Genomic DNA, 24373 nt, shown 5'->3' with positions numbered 1-24373 from the left:
GTTTGGGGTTTGAAAAAAGAACCAAATTAGCCAAAAAGACACCAAGCTGGTATTTTAAAACTATATCACCTGAGTTATGGAGACTGGTGAAAAAATCTCCTTTGTGTGTGACAGCAAAGATTAGCATGAAATTCACACATCTGTTTTTATTATCACATTGCAGGATAGTATTGGTTTCATCTTAGGGATATTTAGCCCTGTACTTTGGTTCTTGCAGCAAACATTGCTACAGTTTGGGGGCTTTTTTTGTGGTTTTTGGGTTTTTTTTTAAGAAAAAGCATAACTTGGTTATGGGTGGATGTTTAAGTGTTATACAATATGGCTTTAAACTTTTCCTGCAATTAAAGCCTAATCCAAAACACTGAGGCACATTATTAATTTTATGCTTAACTGAAGCATTTTTTCAACAGGCCTATTCATCTACTTAAAACTAAGCACATGCTTAAGTGCATTGTTGAACTGGGGCCAGAGTTGTTATGCTAGAGAAAAAGAGAGAAAAAAGAGAAAACAACAACCCCCCCCCAAAAAAAAAAAAATTATGCCTAACAGATAATATTTGTATTCCTGGGATTAAAATGTTCATTTGCAGAAAAGGAAGAGCTCCAGTTATCTGCAGGCACAGGTGAGGCAAGCAGCTGCTGGCAGCTCAAAAAGTCTCCACAGACCATGTTTTTCTTAAGAGACAACTAAAAACTAAAACTTCCGCTTCAACATCCTCACGGACAATTTTATTTATTTTTTTGCGTGTTAAGTTCGGCCTCGTGGGTTAAAACTGCTGATTTTAAGGCTTTTTGTTGTTGTTGTGGGCACCAGCAGCAGCAAGAGCACCAGGGTGGTGAATTATTCATGGAATTCCTCACTTTTTTGGGTTGGAAAGGACCTTAAAGCTCATCCCACTCCACCTGCCACCTTTCCACTGCCCCAGGTTGCTCCAAGCCCTGTCCAAATGCAGAGTAAAACACTGATCACCAATATTTGCAGGAGCTGAGTGCAGCCCTGAGCAGAGTGGCCCAGGAGGAGCAGGATTCCTGCGTGGAAACCTGCAGGTAAGGCTGAAAATCAAAACCTTTCACTGAAATAAAAGCACAGCCTGGGAAAGGCAGGCCATCCCTAAGCAAACAGATGTTGTGTTTTTTTCACTTTTCCTTCTGTGTTCTGTTCCCTTTTTATCCCTGGATTGAGCAGAACACCCACACTGGTCCCCAGCACTGCTGTAGGGGTCCCCCAGCTTTAAAGTTAAGTGGGTGTCAAAGTGGTTTTTAGCATCAGGGAGACTGGGCAAGGAGAGGAAGAGGCTGTTGTGTTGTAAACAGCGTGGCTGCTATGGAAACTGGTGATTCGCAGACAAATGGGGAGAGAGGAGGAAAGAAAATAGAATTTTTTTTTTTTCCTTTCCTTAATATTTAAATCATGTCTGTGATTAGTGACCACGCTTCCTGTATTTGTTTAGGTACCGTGGTGGGCAAATACAATTGTTTTGGAGGTGCCAGGAGTCCCTGTGTGTTGTTGCATGCCTTGTCTGTGAGGCAAGGATGCTTATACTTAACAATTATCTACTCAAAACAGTTGACCTCATGCTCGTGTATCCTGAGCTATTCTGCAGATTGCCACGGTTCTCATACAGAGCGATGTATGTTGTCTAATGATTTGTTAACTTTTCACTTCTTGGCCCACGTTTGGCTGTAAAACCACACTCCTGCTAATTACAAAGAATCCATGTCTGTGTTTTCTTTACTTTGCCGTGTAGGGGGAAAAAAATAAAATGTTAGGGAGAGGAGTTAGGGTTTTTCAATTTTTTTTTTTTTTTCATATAAAAATGTTAAGTGACCTGTGGCAATTTCCAAAGTATTTCAGTGTGTTCTCTGATGTTTAAATTAAACTTTACATCATTTGTTATAGTGACACCTGCTACCCTTGTAATGGTTAAGTGTATGTGAGTGCACAGAACCCACTTTTCAAAAAAAAATTTATAACTCCACTGTAAAGATTTTATTCTGTGCTGAAACTTGGCACACAGGCTTTCTGACTAGGAACAAATTATTCTTTTAAAAAATGTGTTGGGGAGAAGTTGGTTATTCACAAGAGCTTACTGTGCAGTAAAAGCAAGCTGATTTTACTGACACATTTATCTGTTCTGCCTCTGTAACTTGGAATATGAGGTTGAAATAGCGCATTTGTCCAGTTTTTCTGTCTTTAAATCTCAATTCAGGCTACTGCTTAGGTCCCTAATGGAAATGGACCTGATTTTTTTTTTTTCTCTTAGTTTTCTTCTTAATATTTCTCTCTGCCACAGACAATTTGATTAAAGATTGCTCAGCAAGGAACACGGATGGTTTTCAGCCAGAGAAGAGGCATTCCTGGATGAAATCCTGGAAAATTCCTTTAAGGCTGTCCCAGTTTTTAGGTCTTTAAAACCTGCTGCTTGTGGAAACAGCAACAGGTGATGTTCTTTCATGTTAAGGCTGGGGTTTTTTTTTGTTTGTTTGTTTGTTTTTTTTAAATAAATATTTCCCCCAGTACTGAAACACCTGGGAAGGTAATCACTGCTGATATGTCTGTGTGTTTTATGTGGCATTTTCACCTTTCTGAAATAGCTGTGAGCTTTCCAGCCCGTTTGGAGTCACCTCCAACGTGTCTTTGACAGAAATCCCTTGCACAGCAACCTCACTGTCTTTCTGGTTGTCTTTTACTAGGAATAGTAGTATGAATAAAAACTGCTTTTTTGTTTGAGTAATCATGTAAATACAGGAAACATTTTTTATTTTTTTTCCAAAGCAGCATTGTATTAGTTTATCTACACAGTGCCAGGAAACAAAACCTGAAGCAAACACATGGAGGGTAATAGTCAACTACAAGCATTCTATCAGTGGGTAGAAAATGAAGCAAATCAAATTTGTGCAATCAAGGCAATAGAGTGGAACTACAACAAAGTGCACTGCACTCCTGAAATAGGCTGTCTGCATCTAGTAAAATGCATCTAGTAAAATGTGTTACTCTTTACATTTTGTGGGTTCACCTAAGTTTCCTTCATTTCTGTGAAGGAAATCAGGAATTCTGTCCTGAATTCCTGGCAGTGTACTGTGAATTATTGCCTTTGCGTCCTGATGCTGAGGAGACTGGTGTTAAAAACCACAGGTAAAATAGCAATAAGTGACAGAGGCATTGCAAATCCTCCCAGTGCTCCAGCTGCCTCTCAGCAGGGAGAAATGCCCAGTGGAAAAGGAATCTGTGCTGAGGATCACCTGCAGGCTGGGTGTGAGATGTGTCTGCATCCTCGGGGCAGCCATGCAGATTATCCCAGGGCAAAGATTATCCCAGAGATCATCTCAGACCTGTTCCTCACCCCTGAGCATGGCTGGCATTAATCTACACCTCTGTCCCCGTGGTAACTCAGTAACCAGCAGCAGCACCAGCGCTGGTGACTGTTTATCCAGAGTCTAGACATTTTATACGAGGTTAAGGGCTCTGTTCTCTGTTTTATAAGGGAGGCAAACACAACTTTTTTTTTTATTCTTTTTTTTCCCTGGTCTTGTGGTAGCAGGACGGGTGCTTTGGCTGTGTGCTGTGCTCCAAAGTAAACAGCCTGCTGGCTTTTTGGTTTGGGAAACCTGGCACAGGTGTGCCCTCCTCCACCTGCGGAAGGGGAGGGTGGAAACACACCTTGCACCACCACAGAGAGCTCAGCAAATGCAACTGCCATGCAAAAGCATCGTGTGGTTGCATGGAATGGCTTTCTTATGGTCTTTAGGAGATTAATTTCTGCCCTGGTCTGACATTTGTAGTGGAACTCTGATTCAGATGAAAAGGTGTCGGAATCTGTGGGTATTGGTGATTCTGAGATTGTAGAAAGTCTCTGTCTTTCTGCTCTGTTGTTAAAGAAGAAGCCATAATTCGTTTGTGCTGTTTTCAAGGTTGTTTATTTTTGCTTATTTATAACATGTTCTGCTGCCCTGCCGCAGCTCTGTCCTGCAGGGCAGCGTGTGGGGCTCTGCCCTCAGTGGGATGGTACAAACATTATATACTAGAAACTACGTGTGCTATATTTACAATAATGTGCTAATATTTATTATCTATGCTGAACAGTGTGTCCTCAGCATAAACTAATAGAAAAATGCCAACACTACAGTGAAACATGGAGGGCATGAAGAAGGAGGAAAAGGACAAGACACTTTTAATTCTTCTATCTTGTTCCTTCTGAACTTCTAATTTAGAAACTTAAAATTTTATTTTTGCACTCGTGTCACACTTAATTATTATTCTTATTAAACACTCAAAGCTGGTAATTTATCCTGTAAGATTGAAAACTCCTCTCCATGGACAGAGATCACAGACAGTGTCTCTGGGGGCTCTGTCCAGGGGGGTTCCTGACCCCTGCCAGGGTCCCAGACCTGCCAGGGCAGCCAGAGGGAAGCCCTGGATTCCCACAAAAAGGGAATATGGTAAAATGCCTCATGGTAAATGGTCTTGTTGGAAAAGAGTATAGGTGGAAGTGAAGATCTGCCATCCCCATTGCTCTGGGGCAATGCTTGTGGAAAATTTAACACAGAGTTTCCTGAGTCAAAAATTGGTACATTTAAAAACATCCCTGGTAGGTGCTGATTGTACTGATTGCAACAAAAAACAAATACGTAAACACAGATTTAACTTCCAAATCTCTGCATAACTCCTCAAAGTTCTGTGATAAGTGATTTATTGGACCAGATCCAAGAATGCAGCCTTTTGGAAGAATAAACCCTGCCAACCTATTTAATGCCTGCTTTAACAAATTATCTGGGTTGGTTTGCTTCCTTTGTGTGCCCTGAGCTCATCATCCCCTCGGGCTTGTGCTCTGTGTCACAAACCCACCAGCCATGAGCTGTGAGTCCCTGAGGGCACCGTGCTGGTGATTTATTAAAAATATGGTATTGATCTAGTACCGATATCCAACTGTGACGGACAAGAACTCTCTAACAGTTTAAAGTCAGAAAGTGTGTGTTTATTGTGTGCGGGATCGCTCCCAAATCCACACCGCCCCTTCCAGGTGATTACAGAGCCCTTTTATCCATACAAGTATTGAATACACAAAATACAAATGCATATTCATCATTTTGGTACATCCCATTCCTTGCTTTGCATGCTAATAATTTCAAAAGCCATTCAGCATGCGTAGTTTGTTCCTTGAAATGAGTCGGTGTCCCTTTCATAGGGAGGGGTCCCAAAATGAGGAAGTCAATGAAATCTTCCTTGTTCTGGCCTTTCTACCTTTTCAATGCAAATCTGACAAATGAACTCTTGGTAGAACTCCCATTCCTTGTCTTCAGTTGGTTTCAGAACAGAGGAGGCCCACAATTGTCTTATGTTCCTAAAAGCTCTTTGTCAGTTTGTGTATTCTTCATTATAAACCCAGCTAACTAAACATTGTGCTGACAAGCAATCGATTATTAGCTAACTACTAACTCTTAACTTCATCAAGGCCTATTCATTTATTTTGATTAACTCTAGTAAGGCTTATTTCTAACTAAAATCTTAGCTCCTCAAAATCTCTAAATTCCTTAAAATTTACGTTTCACTGGCAGTGGAGGATGCACGCCATCATCTGCCCTGGTCTTGAGGTGTTAAATTGTGCAGAAATGTGCTCCACTCCTTTGTGGAACGGAGCATTGGAAATGACACCCGTTACAGTCAAATGTAGGAAATGCTAGGCAGTGGAAACACAAGGCCTTTTTGTTAGTTTTGTTTTTCTGAATGATTAATAGCCAAGCTGCCCGGACTCACCAAACTTCATTTCATTCAGTATTGAACGATCCTCTGCACCAGGCCTTGCTGGTCAGCCAATAACTCAGTGAGACAGTGTTTATACAGCCAAAATCGGTGTAAAATACACAGGCAAAGCTGCAAACCGTTCTGAGGTTCTGTTTACATTCAATACATAAACAGCAGAGTGACTCGGGCCGTGTTTTGTGTGTGCAATGCTCACATTGCAGGGCCCAGCTCTGCAATTTATGTGTACACAGCCCACACATAAATATTTCCAATTATTCTATCCAGTCGGCAGCGCTTTGTCGGAAATCAAGTGCCCGCGACCGAGGGCTGTGCACAGAGTGTGTTGATGTGAAGTTTATGTGACAACAGTAATGGGGCACGTTTCCCCGTCACAGATAAGGATACTTAATATTTATACAGCCATTTCCACTTTGAAAGCATTTTAGAAACATTAATTAGCACCGGCCTATCAACGGAAAAATAATCTGAGCCACGGATTCCTGCGGGTGAGGGGAACCTTGGGAAGCAGCAACGCCAAAAGGGACTTAAAAAGTAGTAAGTGACAGCAAATTAGGCATGAATTTGGAATACTGATTTGACAGCAGTAAAGACCAATTCAATTTTAGTCCAATAAGCAGAGGTCTCCTGTCGCTGGGGATGCTGAGGTCTCGTTAGCAGGGAGGTATTGACAGGGAAGAACTCCGTGCACAGGGAAGGAATTTGGATTTGGATTTATGAGGGATGGGTTTAGGTTAAATACATACAGGCTGGCTACAGGACGACAAAGGAAACATTTGATAAGGCTTGAAGAGTATCAGCACAGAGCAGAGAGTGTAATATGAGAAATGGGATTAAGAAAGATGACTTGAAATGAGAAAGAGCTTTTGGACAATATATTAAGAAATTGTCAGTTATATTTATTGGCTTGCAAAATAGTGTTTCCAGAGGAAAAAATGAAGCAGAATCTCTGGCTGGATTTAACAGTGTGCTAAGGAAATACTAATAATGAGGTAGAGTTCTGGGGGAAAGAGATCAGTTTGAAAACTCCACAGAGCTTGTTTCTCTTCACAGTCCTTGGTAGGGTAAATAAAGACTCCTCATCTAATTCTGTACTCTGGTAAACCAGTCTAAATAGAGAAATAAATTATTTTCTGCATGCAAGAATGCCAGTGCAGCCCAAGATCTGCGTGCAGATAGATGTGCAAGCACTGAATTCTAGCAAATTGCTCTTAGTTGTCAGGGCATCCTGACTCCTTGTCGAACACCTTGTTTTCTCAGGAGTTATTTTTATGGATAAAAGGCACGTTTTCCACTGGCATCACCTCATTTTCCCCGTGCCTCTTGCAGCCAGGCTTTAATGGGATGAGCTGAACATGCTGGAAGTTGGGATTTCACTAAGGGTACCACGGCAGCCAGTCCAAGGGATTTTTATTTTGGTGAGTGATGTCCCAGCCACAGTAAGGAGCAGTTTCAGCTGGAGTGACCTGCTCTGATGGAAGAGCTGGTCTTTGGGTTGTGGAGCAGGAATTCCCAGTGCAGGGAGGGTATGTGCTACAGGGCTGTCCCAGTTTCACCCACAGCATCTCTGTGGGAGAGCCCAGCCGAGTGCATTTTGCAAAGAAGGCTGCTTATTTCTTTGAATTTGAGCATTCTTTTCATTCATTTTTCAGATTTTTAGCCATATCTGGGGCTGTGACCTGCTGTGGGGTCAGATTTCCAGCTCCTGTGTGTTGTATAAGAGGATTTGGGCTCTGCAGCATCTCCTGGGCCTGGGCAGGGGATGGACCAGATCATCTCAGACACCCCTCCCAACCCCAAATATCCTGGGATTTGCAGCCCTTTATGGTATTACACCCACTGCTTTTACATCTTTGAACCTACAGGTTCCTGCCACCAGGAGTGTTTCTTTCAGTAGGATTATGATAGTCAAGTCAGGACTAGCAGAATGAGATTCTGTCCAAAGTAATTTTTTTTTTTTCAATCTTTTTCTTCAATGCACAAGATCCTGTTTTGAAGAATTACTGGGAAAAAGTCTTGACTTGAAGCGAGTGCTGTAATAAAAGGCTCAGAAGTTTGAGACCTATTAGAGTGAGGGACCCCACTGAAAACACACAAGAATAATAAAGTACTAAAAGAGAAGAAAAGGAGGAAAAGATTTTGTATTTCCATGACAGAAAAGAACAGGAAAAAAAAAACAAACCCAAAACACAAAACAACAAAACAAAAAAAAACACTGAAAAAGCCAAAGAAGCAAAATAAAAAATCCCAGCTGGGTTGCTGCTGATTCATATTCTGTTTTGGTTTCCTCGGAACAGGTATTTTTCCATCCTTCTCCCCAGCAACAGAGCAGGAGCATTGCTTGGTGAGATGCTGGAGGGCAGAGCCTTGTCAGAATTACCAGGGGAAGCTGTTTTACTTTGGTCCTGCCTAAATTCCTCCCAAGACTTGGCTTTACTGGAAAGCTCCCAAAGGTTCTTTCCTTTCTGAAGCGCCTTCTATGAAAGCTGTGTCTGGTGGCAGCAGCAAAATTCCATAAATTCATCCATTCCAGCACCACTCCTGCCAACAGAGGCACGAGTTTGTGCCTTTTCTGTTTCCAGTGCCTTTAACAATGCACCAAGGGGATGTGGAGTGGAAAACAGCAATGAAAACCAAGCCTCGTGTGCTTTGTGCCACATGCATCCCCTTGGCTGATTTATTGCCCTCACGTTTCACTCTTGAAGTTTAAATTAAGTCATTATCTTGCGAATGAGGGGGGTTTTTTTCAGTGTAAAATGTTGTTTCTTCTCTAATGCCTGTGGCTAAACGCACAAGAAATTTAATGGTGGGTTTGACGTAACAGTGAATTCTTTGCAGTGGTTTGACAATCCCTAACAGATCCTGCAGCAGCTTTCATTCACTTAATTGTAAAATCCACTGCAAATACTTTTCATTATCTGGGAAAATATATGTTCTATGGTTGATTTCCAGAGTAGAAGGCTTTGGTGACAGGAGTTAAATTTTCAAAACTTTGCCTAATTTCTTTTCTAATACCCTGAAGAAAATGCTTTGTCTTATTACTTGGCTAATTTCCCTGAAATGTGGAATTGTGGAATGAGGTCTTGTTTAAACAGCTTCAGACTACGTATTGTGTTAATGCGGAAGATTTTAGGAGGAATAAACTGCGTTCCAGTAAAAATACAGCAATAAAATTTGCAACCTACGACTCCCCTTTGATCACTTAGATTCTTTGGGATTTGATTCCCAGCATTGCAGATTGGGTCAGTAATTGATAGTTCATTGTGCTGCCATATAATTCATGGGGTTTTTGTTGGGTTTTGGGTGGGTTTTTTGGTTTTTTTGGGTTTTTTTTTTTTGCAAAACCACAGCAGAGGCACGACTGCCTCCTGGCCAGGGTGAAAGGACTGATTAGGCAACAGGAACTTGGATCCCTGAACTGCTTCTTCATGCTGGGCTCTCACACTCTTGGCAGAGGCTGGAGTTTGTAATCCTGGCTCAGCTGTTTGTGCACAGACAGAGCAGGGCTGTGATGTGGAAAAGCAGCATCAAAGGGGAGGACAGTGGGGAAGGCAGGACTGGAGGGGCTGTCTGTGGGCTGGAATTAATCTGTGACATGCATCAGGCAGAAAAGCAAATCAGGCCATAGGAAATAAAACCATCACGATGCCTTTATGGAAAATTAACTAATCCAACCAAGCTACAAGGGCAATCTGTCTTCATTTCAGTGATAATCCCCTCAATTAAAAATAGGCATTGATTACCATGCCATCAGTGCAATGAGACTCTGTTGGCTGCTCTAAGGAAAAAGTTACATCTTTATAATAAGGCTTGTTTGGTGGTTTTTTGACTTTTTTGGGTTTTTTGGTTGTGTTTTTGTTTTGGGTTTTTTGTGGGTTTTGGGGTTTATTTTTTGGATTTTTTGGGGGTTTTTGTGTAGGAAATCTGCCATAGTCTCATTAAAGTATTATTCCAAAGAGCTGTAGACAAAGAAATAGCCTATGGTTCAGATCAAATCTGGTAAATCCCAACCTGGAATTACTCATCATTAGCTGTGTTAGTGAGTGTCGTTTTCCAAAATCAATTCTGTCATCTTGGATTATTTTCTGTGCGCTGTATGTCACAAGTGTTTATCTTGACAGAAAGCAAGATACGCTCCTCTCTGTTCTAAAATTAACTGTTTGAATTGAAAAGTAGCATGTAAGGATGAATTGCTATGATAAACATATGTGAAGTTATTTTTCCATGTCTTTTGTTGAGGTAACTGCAGACCTGTTGGAAATTTCCATTAAATTTGAAGCCATGGCTGTCCAGACCAGAGGAATTGCCTGAATTAATATTCATTGAATACCCCTTTGACAGCCAAGTATAGAGAGAAATGCATGTTTGATCATTTGGTTTTAAGGGATTCCTTTAGTGAGTATCTATCAGCACAGAAATTCAGGCCTAAAAGTGATCAATGTACAGAAACAGCTGTCTTTAAGAAAAGGATTTTTTGAGAAAATGCTCTTTCTTCACCTTGCTGTTATTGGTTTAATATTTACCCCTAGACTGTTTTTAATGTATTCACCCAGAAACAGGAGTTCAGCTGTGAGACAGAAACTGGAAAAGTTGGAAATAAACACTGCCCTGTCCCAGGACTCTTCTGTTGCCCTCACTGACAAAAGCCCTTCAAAAACAAATTTTAATTGGTGCTTAATACCTGTCTATTTTGCCTGGCAAACACACAGACAGAATGCCTGTCTTTCCATTAAATATTAGACAAATCCCAAAACCCAGCTGTGTATCTGGTGTGTTTCAAAAGGGAATGTTTTCCTGTGGTGGGGAGGTCACCTTTTAAAAACTCAGGTGCAAAGGGGAGTATAATCTGCATTTCAGGTGGAGTGTGTTGCAGTACATGAATATATGAATATTCATTCGTATTGGATATAAGGCTTATGCTGAACACACCATTCTGTTTTGCAAGGCTTTTTTTTTTTTTTTTCATTGTCTCTTCCCAAAACTCTGTGATTTAAGTTTGAGGGAGACCCGATGACTCTCTGGCAATGTGTGTGGTTTAGTCTCTGAAACAGTCACATCTAAGAGAGACCAGAGCAGCACTGGTGACAGGAACATTGCACAACAAATTTCAGGAAGGGCAGCAGGGGTTGCTAAGCATTTTATCTGTTGGGAGTAGGAAAAATGTTGTATGTGGATGAGCGTAATTAGGTCATCGGTTTATGTGCCCAAAGCCCCGGTTTCCCAACGTTTCTCAGAATTAAGGATGTATATTTAATGTGTGCCTTTGATTTGGCTGAAAAGCACAGCCAGGCAACCCCTGCTGCCTGTAGATAATTGTATGTATGGATTTATGTGCAGAGCTTCACAGACATAGATTATTCCAAGGAGGATTGACAAGAACATCTCCTTCTCCTCCTCCTCCTCAATAGCCCTCAGTCAGATTGCCAGGCTCTGGAGCACCTTTCCTGCTCCAGAACTCCCTGGAATATCTGTCATTTAAGGGACAAGTTCAAAGGGTCTGTGGGCCACAGTTACTTCCTTGGATTTCTTGTGGAGGTGGGATACCCCGGGATGTGGAGGTGGGATACCCAGAAGCTGCAAGAGTGGCCAGGCAGCCACCTAGCTAACTGAATTCAAGTTGTGTTGGGGAAAAAAATCAAATATCCATTGGCAAATCTCTTGTTTAAGGCTGCTTTATTCTCCCTTGGATGGCAGGGCTGCAATCTGGCCGTGCAAAATGACCATTATCATGGCATGCTTTACTGGCTTGTGCTTTTTGCATTAACAACAGCCTTGCCAGGACTCTCTGTGTGGTTTTTTCTTGGTGGTGGCACCTGTGGGATGGCAGATTTTGGGGGGGAAGACCCTGTGCAGCTGCAGGTGGGGAGGGGAAGGTGTAAGAGGGCAGGGGAGGGGGTGCCTGGGGGGCTGAGGATCACAGACCCCACTGTGTTAGTGTTTGGAAACACATAATCACAGGATATGATTCTATGCAGGTGCTTTTATTGAGAGCTCTGGGAGTCGGGGTACAAACCCAAATCTGACTCCAACACGGCTTTCGAGCTGAAGGTATTTTATATTCTATTGTTATATAACTTACATATTAATTATTGAACTTACAATGTTCTATTTTATACATTGACATGAGTTTATAGTGATCTTTCTTAGGTCCATGGCCACCATTTCTCATGATTATTCTTTCTGATTAAACAGTAATTATATTTAATTACTAAACAGTCATCACATCTAACAACTATATCAATTATCATGTACTAGCTACATAGTACTATTCCTCCCTGTGCTAAAGGTATTTACCTTTCCAAGTTCTTCTAAGTTTATTTTTTTCTGTTAACCCTAAATCTCATGATTTAAAAACCCTTTTGCTATCAGCTGCAGGACCCCTCTGTGGGGCAGGGGGTCCCTGAAGGAGCTGGGACCCCGTGGGGAGCCCAGGCTGGAGCAGGTTTGGGGGGAATGTTCCCACACTGAGGGGGATTCCTGAAGGACTGACCCCATGGGAACAGGATCCACACTGGGGCGGGGATGGATGTGAGGAGTCCAACCCTGAAGGAGAAGGAGCAGAACCCACCTGTGATGTCCTTGCCCTCCTTAGCTGAGGATTGGGGTGGCAGGGCAGCTTTAATGGGCATCCAGCCAGGGTCAACCCACAGCATTCTTATTTACACAGTGATTTTTTTCTGTTTTCTTTCCTAGTTTTTTTTTGTTGTTGTTGTTGTCTTTTTTTTTGGGGGGGGTGTTTTTTTGTTTTTTTGGGGTTTTTTTTTGTTTTGTTTTGTTTTGTTTTTTGGGGTTTCTTTTGTTGTTGTAGTTTTTGGGTTTTTGGGGTTTTTGTTTGTTTGGTTGGTTTTGGTTTGGCTTTGGGTTTTTTGGGTTTTTTTGGGTTTTTGGGGTTTTTTTTGGGGTTTTTGGGGGGTTTTTTTTGGTTTTTTTTTTTTTTTTGCTTGCTTTGGGGTTTTTTTGTTTGTTGTTTTTTTGGGGCTTTTTTTGTTTGTTTTTGGTTTTTTTTGGTTTTGGGGTTTTGTTTTGTTTTGTTTTGGGTTTTTTGGGGCTTTTTTTTGGTTTTGGGGTTTTTTTGAGGGTTTTTTGTTTGGTTGTTTGGGTTTTTTTTGTTTGTTGGTTTTTTGGGTTTTTTTTGTTTGTTTTTGGGTTTTTTTTTGTTTTGGGGGGGTTTTATTTTGTTTTGGTTTGGGTTTTTGGTTTTTTTTTTTTTGTTTTGGGGTTTTTTTTGTTGTTGTTTTTGGGTTTTTGGTATTTTTGGGGTTTGTTGTTTGTTTGTTTGGTTTTGGTTTGGGGATTTGTTGGGGTTTTTTTGGTTTTTGGGGGGGTTTTTGGGGTTTTTTTGAGGGTTTTTTGTTTGGTTGTTTGGGGTTTTTTTTGTTTGTTGGTTTTTTGGGGTTTTTTTGTTTGTTTTTGGGGTTTTTTTTTGTTTTGGGGAGTTTTATTTTGTTTTGTTTTGGGTTTTTTGGTTTTTTTTGGGGGGGGGTTTTGTTGTTGTTGTTTTTGGTATTTTGGGGGTTTTTGTTTGTTTGTTTGTTTTTGTTTTGGTTTTGGGGTTTTTTTGTTTTTTGGAGTTTTTGGGGGGTTTTTTTGGGTTTTTTGGGAGTTTTTTTTTGTTTGTTTTTTTTTTTTTGCTTGTTTGTTTGGGTTTTTTTTGTTTGTTGGTTTTTTGGGGGTTTTTTTGTTTGGTTTTGGGTTTTTTGTTTTTGGGGGTTTTGGTTTTTTTTGGTTTGGTTTGGTTTTGGGGGTTTTTTTTTTGGTTTTTTTTTTTCAGTTTTTGGGATTTTTTTTTTTGTTGTTGTTCTTTTGTTTTCTGTTTTTTACCCCACAGAAGATTCTCCTATTTCCTATTGCACAAACAACCACTTGTGAACACACCAACTCAAGCCAAGCCCTCAGTGACTCTGGAGCTCACTCCTCCCATTGAGGGAGCTCACCTTGGGAAAGGGCAGCGAGGCATCACCCACTGCAGGTTCTGCTGCTGTGTGCTGTACTTAACCTCCAAAAAACCCCATTCCTGCCACCAAAAGCTGCTTCTGGCCGGGCTCCAGCCTCTCCCAGTTTGAACCCAGGCTGGGTGCTGCCAGGGAGGTGCTGTGCTGCTGCTCCTGTCGGTGCAGAAATTGGGGTTTGCCACCAAACAAGCGAGGGTGGCAGCAATAAATGAAATGCTGGGAGAACAGGTGTTTTTGGCACTGTTTTGGCACACCTGGGCAGTGTGACCAAGGCAAGGAACAACCTCATGAGCTGTGCTGTGACACCTCCACACCCCTCCCCACCCACCACCTTCACCCTGCTGGCAGCAGCCTCTCCAGAAATGGGATTTTTATCCAAACTTGAGTTGCTCTGCGTGGTCCTCAGGAGTCCCATGCCTTCCTCTCCCTCACCCAGCTTTGTAAAACTTCAATTTTTGATCGTTCTGCAGGTGTTTAATCATCATTAAGGCATTTCTCCACATCAGCTTTGAGCTGTATGGAGAACAGGCAGCCCTGGTGAGGCAGGACAGCGTCTGTGAGGGAATGTGAATCATCTGGGCTTTCAGCTTTGAGGAGAAATGTCTTCAGGTTCATTATTCCCTCTATTGATTTAATTCTAGCTGCTCGCCTCGTATCGATCTGGGCTGGTCACCAGAGACAGTTTCACTGGAGTTTTTGTCTTTTCAGGCAACTGTTGGAAGGAAAAAACCCACTCCTTTGAGTTAAGCCTCATCAGCTAGAGAGGTTTTCTAGGAATGTCTGTTTTTATTTCCCTTCTGTTGCCTAATTTGCGATTGCTGACACAAAATAGACACACAGAAGTGCTCAAGATGAATGACTCGATGTGATAAAGCAGCAACTTCCCTTCCCCTGGCCCTGCCCCCGAGGCTTCATTCCTTCTTTTTCTTTTTTTTTTTTTTCTTTTTTTTTTTGATCCAAACTTCAAAAGGATTGTCCTGGATGTTTATGCTCTCCCATTTTTCATCCCCCTGTGCAAAAGGGGGAGGTGTGGTTTTATCCCCTCTCGTTTTTGACAGCAGCAATAGAGAAATCTTACAAGAAGGATTTCCTTTCATGATTTTTTGCTGTTTAAAGCCTTGGGGAGAACCGTGTAGTTTCAATAAGCCTCCAGTCCACTTCCAGACCTTCTGAATCTGCTGATTTTTGTAATGCTGGGATCAGGTCTGGGGTGCTTAGAGGAAGAGAAGCACCTTACTCCATAAATTCTGCCTGGGACCATGATCATTGCCTACTGCTCTGGTTTTATGCAGCTTTAGCAATGAAATAAGGGGTTTTTTTCCTTTTTATCTTGACTTCCAGCTCTTTCTCCTGCCTGTAGAGATCTTGCTGTTATCAAGACTCAGTTAAATGCACCTGATCATCAAGGGCAGGAGTAGTTTAGGTTTTCCTGTAGGTAGAGAAATCAGAAACACCACCACTGAAATTTCCCTCACCCTCTCCCCCAAAGGGCCTCGAGGCCCTTGTCGTATTTTTTCACCAGTAACATCAAACTTAGTCTTCACATTTATAATTTAATTGGTGGTTTATTGAGTATTGTGCTGTTCTGCAGTTAAAATGTTCAGTTTCCTTGAATTCTCATCAGAAAACAGTTTGTTCTTTTCATCCCAGGACAGGGAAAGTGGAGGCTCCAAAGAATTATGTTAGGCTTGAAACTGGACATTTTGACAGCACCAAACCCTGGCTGTAAATGGCTCCTGCTGGTTCCCAACAGGTTTAGAATGAGCTGCTGTTACTCTTTTTATTTATTATATTTTATATTTTATATATTATATATTTTATAAAGAGAGTATATATTATATACTCTCTTTATTATATTTTATTACTATTAGCAATAGCGAGGATTAAAATGTAGAATGGGTTGGAAACCTGGCTGGTAAATAATTTTAAAAGAGATGTTGGTTATTCAACAGGAAGTTATGCTAAGCTCAAACTGAAAGCTTGTGCTTCAGACTAAATTCTGGATTTTTTTTCCCCCCCTCTAATGATACCAGGAATGTTTTTGGTCTGCCAGATTTACTGGGGAAGTTTTCAAGCAAGCATTTTTATTTATAATAATACTTTAAAATAAATTACAAAAAGGCTTTTTGAACAACTAGATTGTTGTTTTAAATATTTTTGCATCATTCTGCACTATTTTAACTGCCTATTCTGAACCTAAGATTTTTATCCCAGATTTTTATTTTATTTTATTTTTTGATCTGCTCTTTTAGGTGGGAATTTCTGTGCCTTGCTCAGAAATTTCTTGCCTTTCTCTCCTCTCTCTCCTTTGCAAAGATATCCATTTCAGACAGAATCAGGATTCAGAATGCTCAGCCTGTCACAAGCTCAATTAACAGCAGACAGTGTCTTTCCTGTGCTTTTGGGCCATGAACTGACTATTGATTATAATTTCTTTTCCTCTGGAAAGAAAGCAATTGGGACATCAGGCGAGGAGGTGCACTTAAAAATATGCATTATTCTTCCCCTTTTTCCCAGTTCCACAGGGTGGATAAAAACCACGTGGGTTCCCACTGAGTGGACCTGTTCCCACTGCCTCAAGATCCAGCTGTAGCTCCGTTTCCATTTTGCTGTTTCTGGGTTGTTTTACCCAGGCAGCAGCACCTGTTTCACATGTGAATCATGATTATTCTCCTCTGATTGACGCCTGCCTTCCCTAATAAAGTCCCAGTTGCCTTTTCTCTTAATGCTTTTAACGTAAGATGAAAAATTCCTGTACAGCACTCTGCTGAAACTCAACAGAAAAGGCAAACTATCTGAATTTTTCAGTGGTGGTGCAGCACTGGGACCGTTTTCAAGGCTCTCTGTGGATTAAAACTGTATAAACTTTGTGGTTTTGGATGCTGCTTTGAACCAGAGCAGCACAAGAAAATTTTCTGGACGTACTTTAGGGTTGTGCTATGTCAGAGCTGAAGGTAAAAACCTGGCTTGGGCTGGAGTTGGGGCAGCTCATAAAGAAAATTACTGTACACCCGTATCTAATCAATGTTGTCACGTCTTCTTTGTACTCTGTGCTCTCTGCTGTGGTTTTTCTGTCCCTGTATATTATGTGTGGGGTGTCTTCAAGACTCTGGGAAGTTTCCATGGCCTTGAGAGGACACAGGAAAGAGAAAATCCCTGGAAGGTGCTGAACACACCAAAAACAACCTGGAGAAGCTGCTCCAAGGGCTGGAGAGCACCTGGGCAAGGAGCTCTGGGCAGAGTTGTGTTGACCCAAAGACATCTGTTCTCACCTTGTGGTCAGCTGATGGGTCATCCCTTAATTTTCTTTTTTTTTAGCCTGACACAGCCTCTTTCCTCCTCGCAGGAAGGTGCTGATTCCACCCCAACGTGACCCAAAACCGCTGAGTGTTTTTCCCCATTAACACCACGTGTGAAATGGAACTGCAGGTGCCCATGCAGGTGGCTGGGCAGGCTGGAAGGGCTCAGTGGCTGTGGGACAGCAGTGTCACACCTTCCTGTGTGGGTTGGTGCTCCTCAGGAGCCTCGTTTCATCCTCAAATGCCTGAGTTTTATCCCAGACATGTCCTGGTTTCGGTGTCTCTGAAAACCTGGAGCCTGAGAGGGGGAACGTGAGGTGCATGAAGCTGTGCCTCGATCCCTGGGGAGGTGGAAATCAGAAAATTCGGTTTAAAATGTCACTTTTTTTAGTTTGTGTGGGTTGTCTGGGTTCCTTTCCCAAAAGGCTGATGCAGAGCCTGGTGGCCCTGCTGGGCTCCTCTCCTTTCCATCTCTGGGGGTGATTGCCACCCCAGCTGGAGTGTCACTGGTTTCTCTGATCTTCATCATTTACAGGAACAAAAAGCAGAGCGGCTCATTAAGTAGAAAACCCTCATTTTATGGTAATTTCCACCAAAAAAAACTGCACAGGGTCAATCCCATTCTTTTGTTTAGCTGGGGTTTTGTTGTTTATTTGGAGATGGTGCAGCCTTTCTTAAAAATCTCTTTTGCAGCATTTACCCAACAAGCAATGAACTTGTTTGTTTGGTCTGAATATCCTGTGTCCTTTTTTTTTTTTTCTTTTCTTTCTTTTTTTTCCCCTTCCTGTGTGTTTGAACAGGTTTCAGCTCTCACAGGTGTCACTGTAGGCAATTGTTTGATCCTAATTATCAAAGCTTTGATCTCATTTCAGAAAATTATGAATTAATTCAGATCTGTGGCTGGGAGGGGTCAGGAGGAACACAGGGAGAGGTTGAATGGGAGTTAAGAGGCAGCAAGCAGAAAGGAAAGCAGAGTTCTGAGCTCTAAAAACAATTTTATATTCAATAGAGACTTATTAGAGGGGGAGAAAAAAACCTTGCTGTACTTCATCTGCTCTACCTTGGCTTGTAAATTGAATCCTGCTCCCAGATTTATTAAGAACTCACTGCAACTCTGTGCATCTTGTCATTAGGAAACATCTACATGAGTGATGCATCCACATGCTTTACTGATCTAAAGTGGTTTTCTGCAATAAGCTGATTAAAGAGAATGAGCCAAAACCTGCTGAGCAGATCTGTGGGTAATAGGTAATCTGGGCAGAAATGGGCTCCTGATGATGCCCAAGTGTAGCTGCCCAAATTGTTCAGCAGGGAGGAAAAATGAGCTTAATTCAGACGTAGGAGTTTTTAAAAGACTCCATGGATTCTCCTTGTAGTGGTTTTGGTTTGGTAATTTAAGATTTTTTTTTAAATTTTAAAATTTCCCAAAGCAGGACCAACCCAACAACCTCCCTCCTTTACCCAATAATCAATAAAAGAACCAATAAACACCCCAGGAAAAAAACAAAACAAAACAAAACAAAAAAACCACAAGTCTTTTTTCCATCCTTAACATATATATGTCACAAAAACGCATCAAATTTCTTAATAATTCAACAAACTATTAATTATACAAAACCCTTTTATATTACTTCCCCAAATTCCGCCCGTATCAAACCACAACACTCCTGTATCAGAGTACCCCAGTCTGGTGCTGAGAGGGAAGTTTTCATTGTACAGATGCTGAAATTAGTCAATTTTTTTTTTTTTTCCTTTCAGTATCCTCTAAATGCTGTTAATTTGTGGAGGGGGTGTTTAATTCTTCAGCAGGCAGTGCAAAGGGAGCTGGAGGCTGAGTCTGTGGTTCAGGAGGCTCTGCAAGCTCAGACTTAACTTTAAACTCCTGCTTTTCTCCAGTTGAATACTCTTTTGTTCTTTGTTTTAGCATGGCTGTAGCTGCCATGTGCAGTCACCAGATTTTGGGGTGGAAAACCCCATCCCTTCACACTTCACCTCTTCAGGACGCACACAAGAAATCCAACCAGGGTTTTTTTATTTGTCCTCTGTGGTCGCCCTGAGGGGTGGGAGAGGGTTATGGAGACCCCTCAGCCCCAGGTCTGACAGCCTGGAGCAGGATTATGGCAGTTTTTAGCCAGTTTTGGTGCTACATAAATGTATATGTGATAAATAGAGCTTAATGACCGTGAGAAACGTCTCCCAGCACTTGCCAATAGATTTGCAAGGCACTGGATTTATGAAAGGCCTTGACAAAATTCCTAAACAAGCCAAGTTCTTTTCCTTTACTCTGTACTTTTGTAGCTGTGATTAAGAGGTTTGTGTTTTTCCCCCAGTGAAGGCAGTGGTGCTCCTCGAAGTGCGTGTGGTGTAGTTTATTTAAGCAGGAAGGAGTTTAAGTGGAAATGAGCCACAGAAATGTGTGCCACTTGTCTAAAACAAACATGGTTTGGGCTTTTTCCTTGTAAGTGACATCTATTATTACATTTTTAAGTAGGTCTTTGTTAGTGAGCATCTGTAAGCGTGTTTGATCATATGGAAAGATCCAAGGCTGTATTTATGTTGCTAAACCAGAATGTTCTTTTGACATAAGGGCCTGCACCAATGCCAGCTGAAGTTAATTGGGAATTTGCAACTCAAAGGATAGAAATCCCTAAAAAAGTTTCTGTTTTGTAGGACTACATAAGTGCAGTGGGTGAATATAAATGTTGAAAACCAATCTAGACCAGTTATTGGAAATGATATCAGATATTAAAAGTTATGACATTAAGAGATAAATGTGAGCATCTTGTCAATATAGAAGGTTTGTTTGGTCTTGCTGCAATCAGCATGTCAATTTGCAGGATATTTGAGGGATTCCAGGTTCACTTTCCTCCTTCTGGAGGATTCCCAGGATACATGAACTAAAAAAATTGCTGAATTGAAAATATCCTTCATTAGGTGTGAAATCGAACAAGATTGTGATGTTGATGGTTATTGTTGTTGTTGTTGTCTGTCTGGTGACCTCAAAGGAGACTGGACTCAACACAATGAGCTTAGGGGAATGCCAGCCATGGATATCTCAGGAATTGTTCTATTCAGCTGTTTCCTGAGTATTTTTCTCTACTTTCAATTAATTTGTCTCGGGGCCAGGCATGGATTGGGCTCTGATGATCTCTGACACCACTGCTCTCTTCAGATCGCCACAAAAAAATCTCAGTTTCTTCACTAACTTAGGGAAAAGTCCTTCAGCTCTAATTTCAAGTCATGAAGTTGAATGTACCCAGCAAGTTCTGCAAGACTTGGTGGGATTTACATTTTGCAGGATTATTTAGAAGTATATGGGCATGCTTTCATATCATTTCTAGGAATAAATGCCAGCAACAACTATATCTGGAAGCTGAATACTCTTACTACTGCCAAAATGTAAAAGATTTTATTTTCTTTTTCCATTCTACATTGAATTAGAGAGAAAAATGCCTCTATAATTTACCTTATGTTATAGTGACTCTTGCATATTTCTAAGGGGGAATGCCATCATATTTTTTAATCACATCTAACTCCCATTTAGCCTACCCACATTTTTAATATTCCACTTTAAAGAGCTCAGTCTGCACAGAATGTTCTCAATGCACCACTTCATGTGAGAGGCTTTCCCCCCTCATCCATGACACCATTGCTTTTTATTTTTATGGTTAACTTTCCTCTTTTTTCCCAGTAACCATGTGCAGGCAGGAGCACTGAGAGCACCAAGGGACATTGGTTATTCAAGGCCAAGATTTTAGCTGCAGACATGAGTTTTAGTCAGGGTTTGAGGGGCCTCAAAAATGTGAGGTTCCTGTGTTAATTTTATAATAATTCTCTGTCTGTGAGCTGCTGCTGACACCTATTTTTATGATACTGAAGAAAGTGTGTATCACATTTTATCTTTTATTGTCTACTCATGGTATTAAGCCTTCATTAAGATTCGTGTCCAAATGAAACAGGGAACCATTAAACCAAGCTGGGGAAGGATGAACACACTGAGAAATTCAGATGGTGAGAGCTGAGAGCCCATCTCTTGGTAAAATGCCAGCTCGTGGTTGGAAGCAGTTATTTTAATTAATAAAAAATGAGGTAAATAATGCAGTGGTTCAGGGGCACAATCCTGGATTACTCAAGTTTCTTGGGAAACCTTTCCATCCTCGTTGCTTTGCGAGGGTTTTTCTCTTTCCAAATCCCATGAGAGTTGCTCAAGGACAAAACTTGGGCAGAGTCATAACCACAGTGGGCTGGGTCTAGGGGCAATGCAAAGTGCAAGGATTCTTCCTCTTTCCAGAAAATAAAGGTTTTTTGGTGCAGCTTCTGCAGAGCCATGGCCCTGAGCGGCTCTGAGCTGTTGGGTAAGGAGAGCCTTGCGTGTCTTCTGCTCCTCAGGACTCCTGCTCAGCTCTGGAAAGAAATATCAAGTCATGTAACCACTTTCTTCCAGATCTGGGGCCAGAACCTCAGCTGGTGTAAGTCAGCAGAGCTCCAGTGACATTATTAGTGCTCCAGTGATTCACACCAGCTGTGGGTCTGGTCTTCTGTCTTAATTTACGAACTAAATGTCAGGAAATATGAAATGATCTCTTAGAGTCAGCAGTTCTCCAGATGTGTTAATGGAGTTTAAGTTTACCAAAAGGCAAGACTTCAAAAAGAGATCCAACAGAAGAGTAAACTTTCAGGAAGAATGCCTCACTCACAGGCTTCTTGGCAAGAGAGGGCTGTGCAGCTCAGTGCATTCAGAGGAATTAACTCAGTTATGTATCAGGAGATGGTAACACAGCCTCTCTGCGAAATCCAGAATAATCTCACAGCACAAAGCAGGCTGCTGGCAATTCAGAGAACCAGTGGGGACTCACCAAGTCCTAAAACCAAAATTAAATTGCTGACAAACTTTGTGTGAAGAGCCCAATGCCTCCGCTCTGCACGTGGGGTTGGGTTTGTTCAGAGGCACAGTGCTGCAGCTTTTGGAGATTAAATGAGGACCATGTTGTTACAAGGACACAGAAGCTTAATAGTTCTCACTGTGCAATGTGAAAACTCAACAGTGGCTTGGCTTAAAGATGTGAGCTCATGGATGCTGTTGAAAACTGTTGTTTTAGCCAATGAGGATGGAATGGTTGTTGGTGTTGCTTAAGCCCTGTCAGGCTTCCTTGTCCAAACCAGAAAACTCTGGAACAGCTGAAACCTCACAGCCAACAAACGTGGGGTCTCAGAAGTCCTTTAATTATTTTATGCCTGAATAGTACATGACCACATGCTCAAAAAAAACACCCTAAAAAACCCCAAAAAAACTAACAAACCATACCTGAAATATCCCATGGTGGCACAAAGGCCTCCACATCCTAATTTATTTGCTAATGAGACCTTTCAGGATTAATTTAAATGATCAGGGGGTGGCTCCACGCTGTGTGGTTCACATATGTTGTTCTCAATGGAGATGGACCCACAGAGGTAAAAGGACAACACACCTTCAGTGACTGAACCTGATAACCCTCCTCTGGGGCTTGGTGCCTGTGTTTTGTTTTTAAATAAGTTGACTTCTAGCTACCAGAACAGCATGGGATGCTCTGAGGTCTTTGGTGAAGGGTCCAAATCCTGCAGGTCTGTTTCACAGCTAATCCCAGTGATTTTTGGTGAGGCAAATATCTGTTCAGGTGTCACTGCGTGCCAAAAGGAACATAAAAGATGCTTGACAAAAATTTAGGCCTGGAAAAGAGCATTTTGGAAGAGTTCTCAGAGAAAGTTCATTAGACTTTCAGAGAAAGTAATTACCATAATCTGAATATAGCAATATATTTAATTTAAAGGGGTTTGCAGAGCTGGAGTGGCAGAGAGCGTGGTGAGGAAACCCTTCTGAATTCTTGTGAAGCTCCAGCCAGCCTTGTCACTGGGAACTCACACCCTGTGATTGATAAATCCCCTCTAAACTCACAGGAAAAAAGGTTTCTATGCAGGATTCAGTTGTTTTTTGGGGTTTTTTTGGGGGGTGGTTTTTTTTTGTGTGTGTGTTTTTTGGGTTTTTTTGGGTTTGTTTGTTTGTTTGTTTTTGTTTTTGTTTTTGGGGTTTGGGGGTTTTTTGGGGGATTTTTTTGTGTTTTTGGGGGTTTTGGGGTTTGTTTGGTTTTGTTTTGTTTTTTGTTTTTGGGGGGGTTGTGTTTTTGTTTTGTTTTTGTTTTTGGGGTTTTTTTTCCTTTTTGTTTTGTTTTGGGTTTTTTTGTGGATTCAGCCTATATAAGTGTAATTCCTACAGGGATCAGAAGCTGTTGCAAATGCCACTTTTTTCACTTTTTTTTGGTTTGTTTTTGGAAACACAGGGTACATCACCTTCCCAAGGCACCAGGGCAGAACTCTCTTTACTGGAATCATGTCCAGGAGAGAGAGCAGAAATAGACAAGGTGGTCTCCTAGCGTGATTTCTGCATCTGTACTGCTTTTCCCAGCTCTCCAAGTGGAAACTGTGGGTGAAATGCTCATTTTTAGGGTGTTTAAAAAGCTTTTATCAGGCCAGCTGAAGCACTGAGACATTTATAAACTGAATTTCCTCTGCTTGCTTTGCCACTGCCACCCCAGCGAGTGAGTAGGTCTCACAGAAACCACTTTCCTCTTGCAAGAAAAAACCTCAAAATGTGCTGGAATTACTTATATCTGTTTCCAAATTGTCTCATATCCCTCTATTTTTGTTTTCAGGCCTGGCCTGTCCTCGCAGGGGACGTCGGGGCAGCGTTGCCCGGATTGGGATCTGGAAACCCTGGAAAACTCCTGTGAGCCAGAGGACCTCTTCGAGGACATGTAGCCACCTGTGGGCTGGGGAATGGGGCACTGGTGCTTCCAGCAGGGATAAGTTGCACCATAAAAGGTGTTTTTTTTACAGAGAAAACCCAAAATCTTTGCTCTGGGGCTCTAAACCCTCCTGCACTGCGCTTCTTGCAGTCCCTTGGCCTCCTGCACCTCATTTGTGGGTACCCAAAAGTTGAGTTTAGCCCCTGTGTAGACCTTTGATCAGCTGTACAGGGGAAGGGAGGGCACTGTGGATTTGTTTTTGCATCCTCACAGCCTCTGGTTGTGCTCAGGATCAGCCATTTCCCAGACACCAAATATGACGTGATCCCAACCCTGCAGGGTGCTCAACCTTCCCCAGCTCAGCACAGGCTTGGAATGGATAAATCAGATTTGTTTGAGGTGCAGGTGTGACTTCAGAATGGTCTGTTCTCAGTCAGAGCACACAAAGAAATGTCCTTTTACCTAAAGTGTTCTCTGTGGCATTGTAAGGTGTTCCAGCTTTTGGGAGTAAAGTGCCACTGAAGTTGATATTGACTCCATTTTAACTTTCTGTAGAAACCCACAGCCTTTAAAATTGTGATTT

The 24373-nt window shown here is 41.7% G+C and overlaps 1 protein-coding gene and 1 non-coding gene across 3 annotated transcripts in view; both read left to right on the top strand.

Annotated features, from left to right (window-relative positions):
* The window catches only part of XRCC4 (X-ray repair cross complementing 4), a 144249-nt gene extending 120391 nt beyond the window's left edge, over positions 1–23858 (top strand). For both annotated transcript variants that reach the window (XM_072922879.1, XM_041711056.2), the window contains one exon: positions 23698–23858. In XM_072922879.1, coding sequence (XP_072778980.1) covers positions 23698–23803 — 106 coding nt within the window. In that variant the 3' untranslated portion in view covers positions 23804–23858. The remainder of the gene's footprint in view (positions 1–23697) is intronic.
* On the top strand, positions 21456–21552 carry MIR1756 (microRNA mir-1756). The gene is given in 1 exon segment (NR_105665.1): positions 21456–21552. It is a non-coding gene; the product is annotated as a microRNA mir-1756 (primary transcript).
* Positions 23859–24373: the final 515 nt, after the last annotated feature.

This window comes from Taeniopygia guttata, chromosome Z (assembly GCF_048771995.1).
Source record: "Taeniopygia guttata chromosome Z, bTaeGut7.mat, whole genome shotgun sequence".
NCBI lineage: Eukaryota > Metazoa > Chordata > Aves > Passeriformes > Estrildidae > Taeniopygia > Taeniopygia guttata.
Note: the sequence above shows the minus strand (reverse complement) of the source record. Positions and strands in the feature narration are given on the sequence as shown.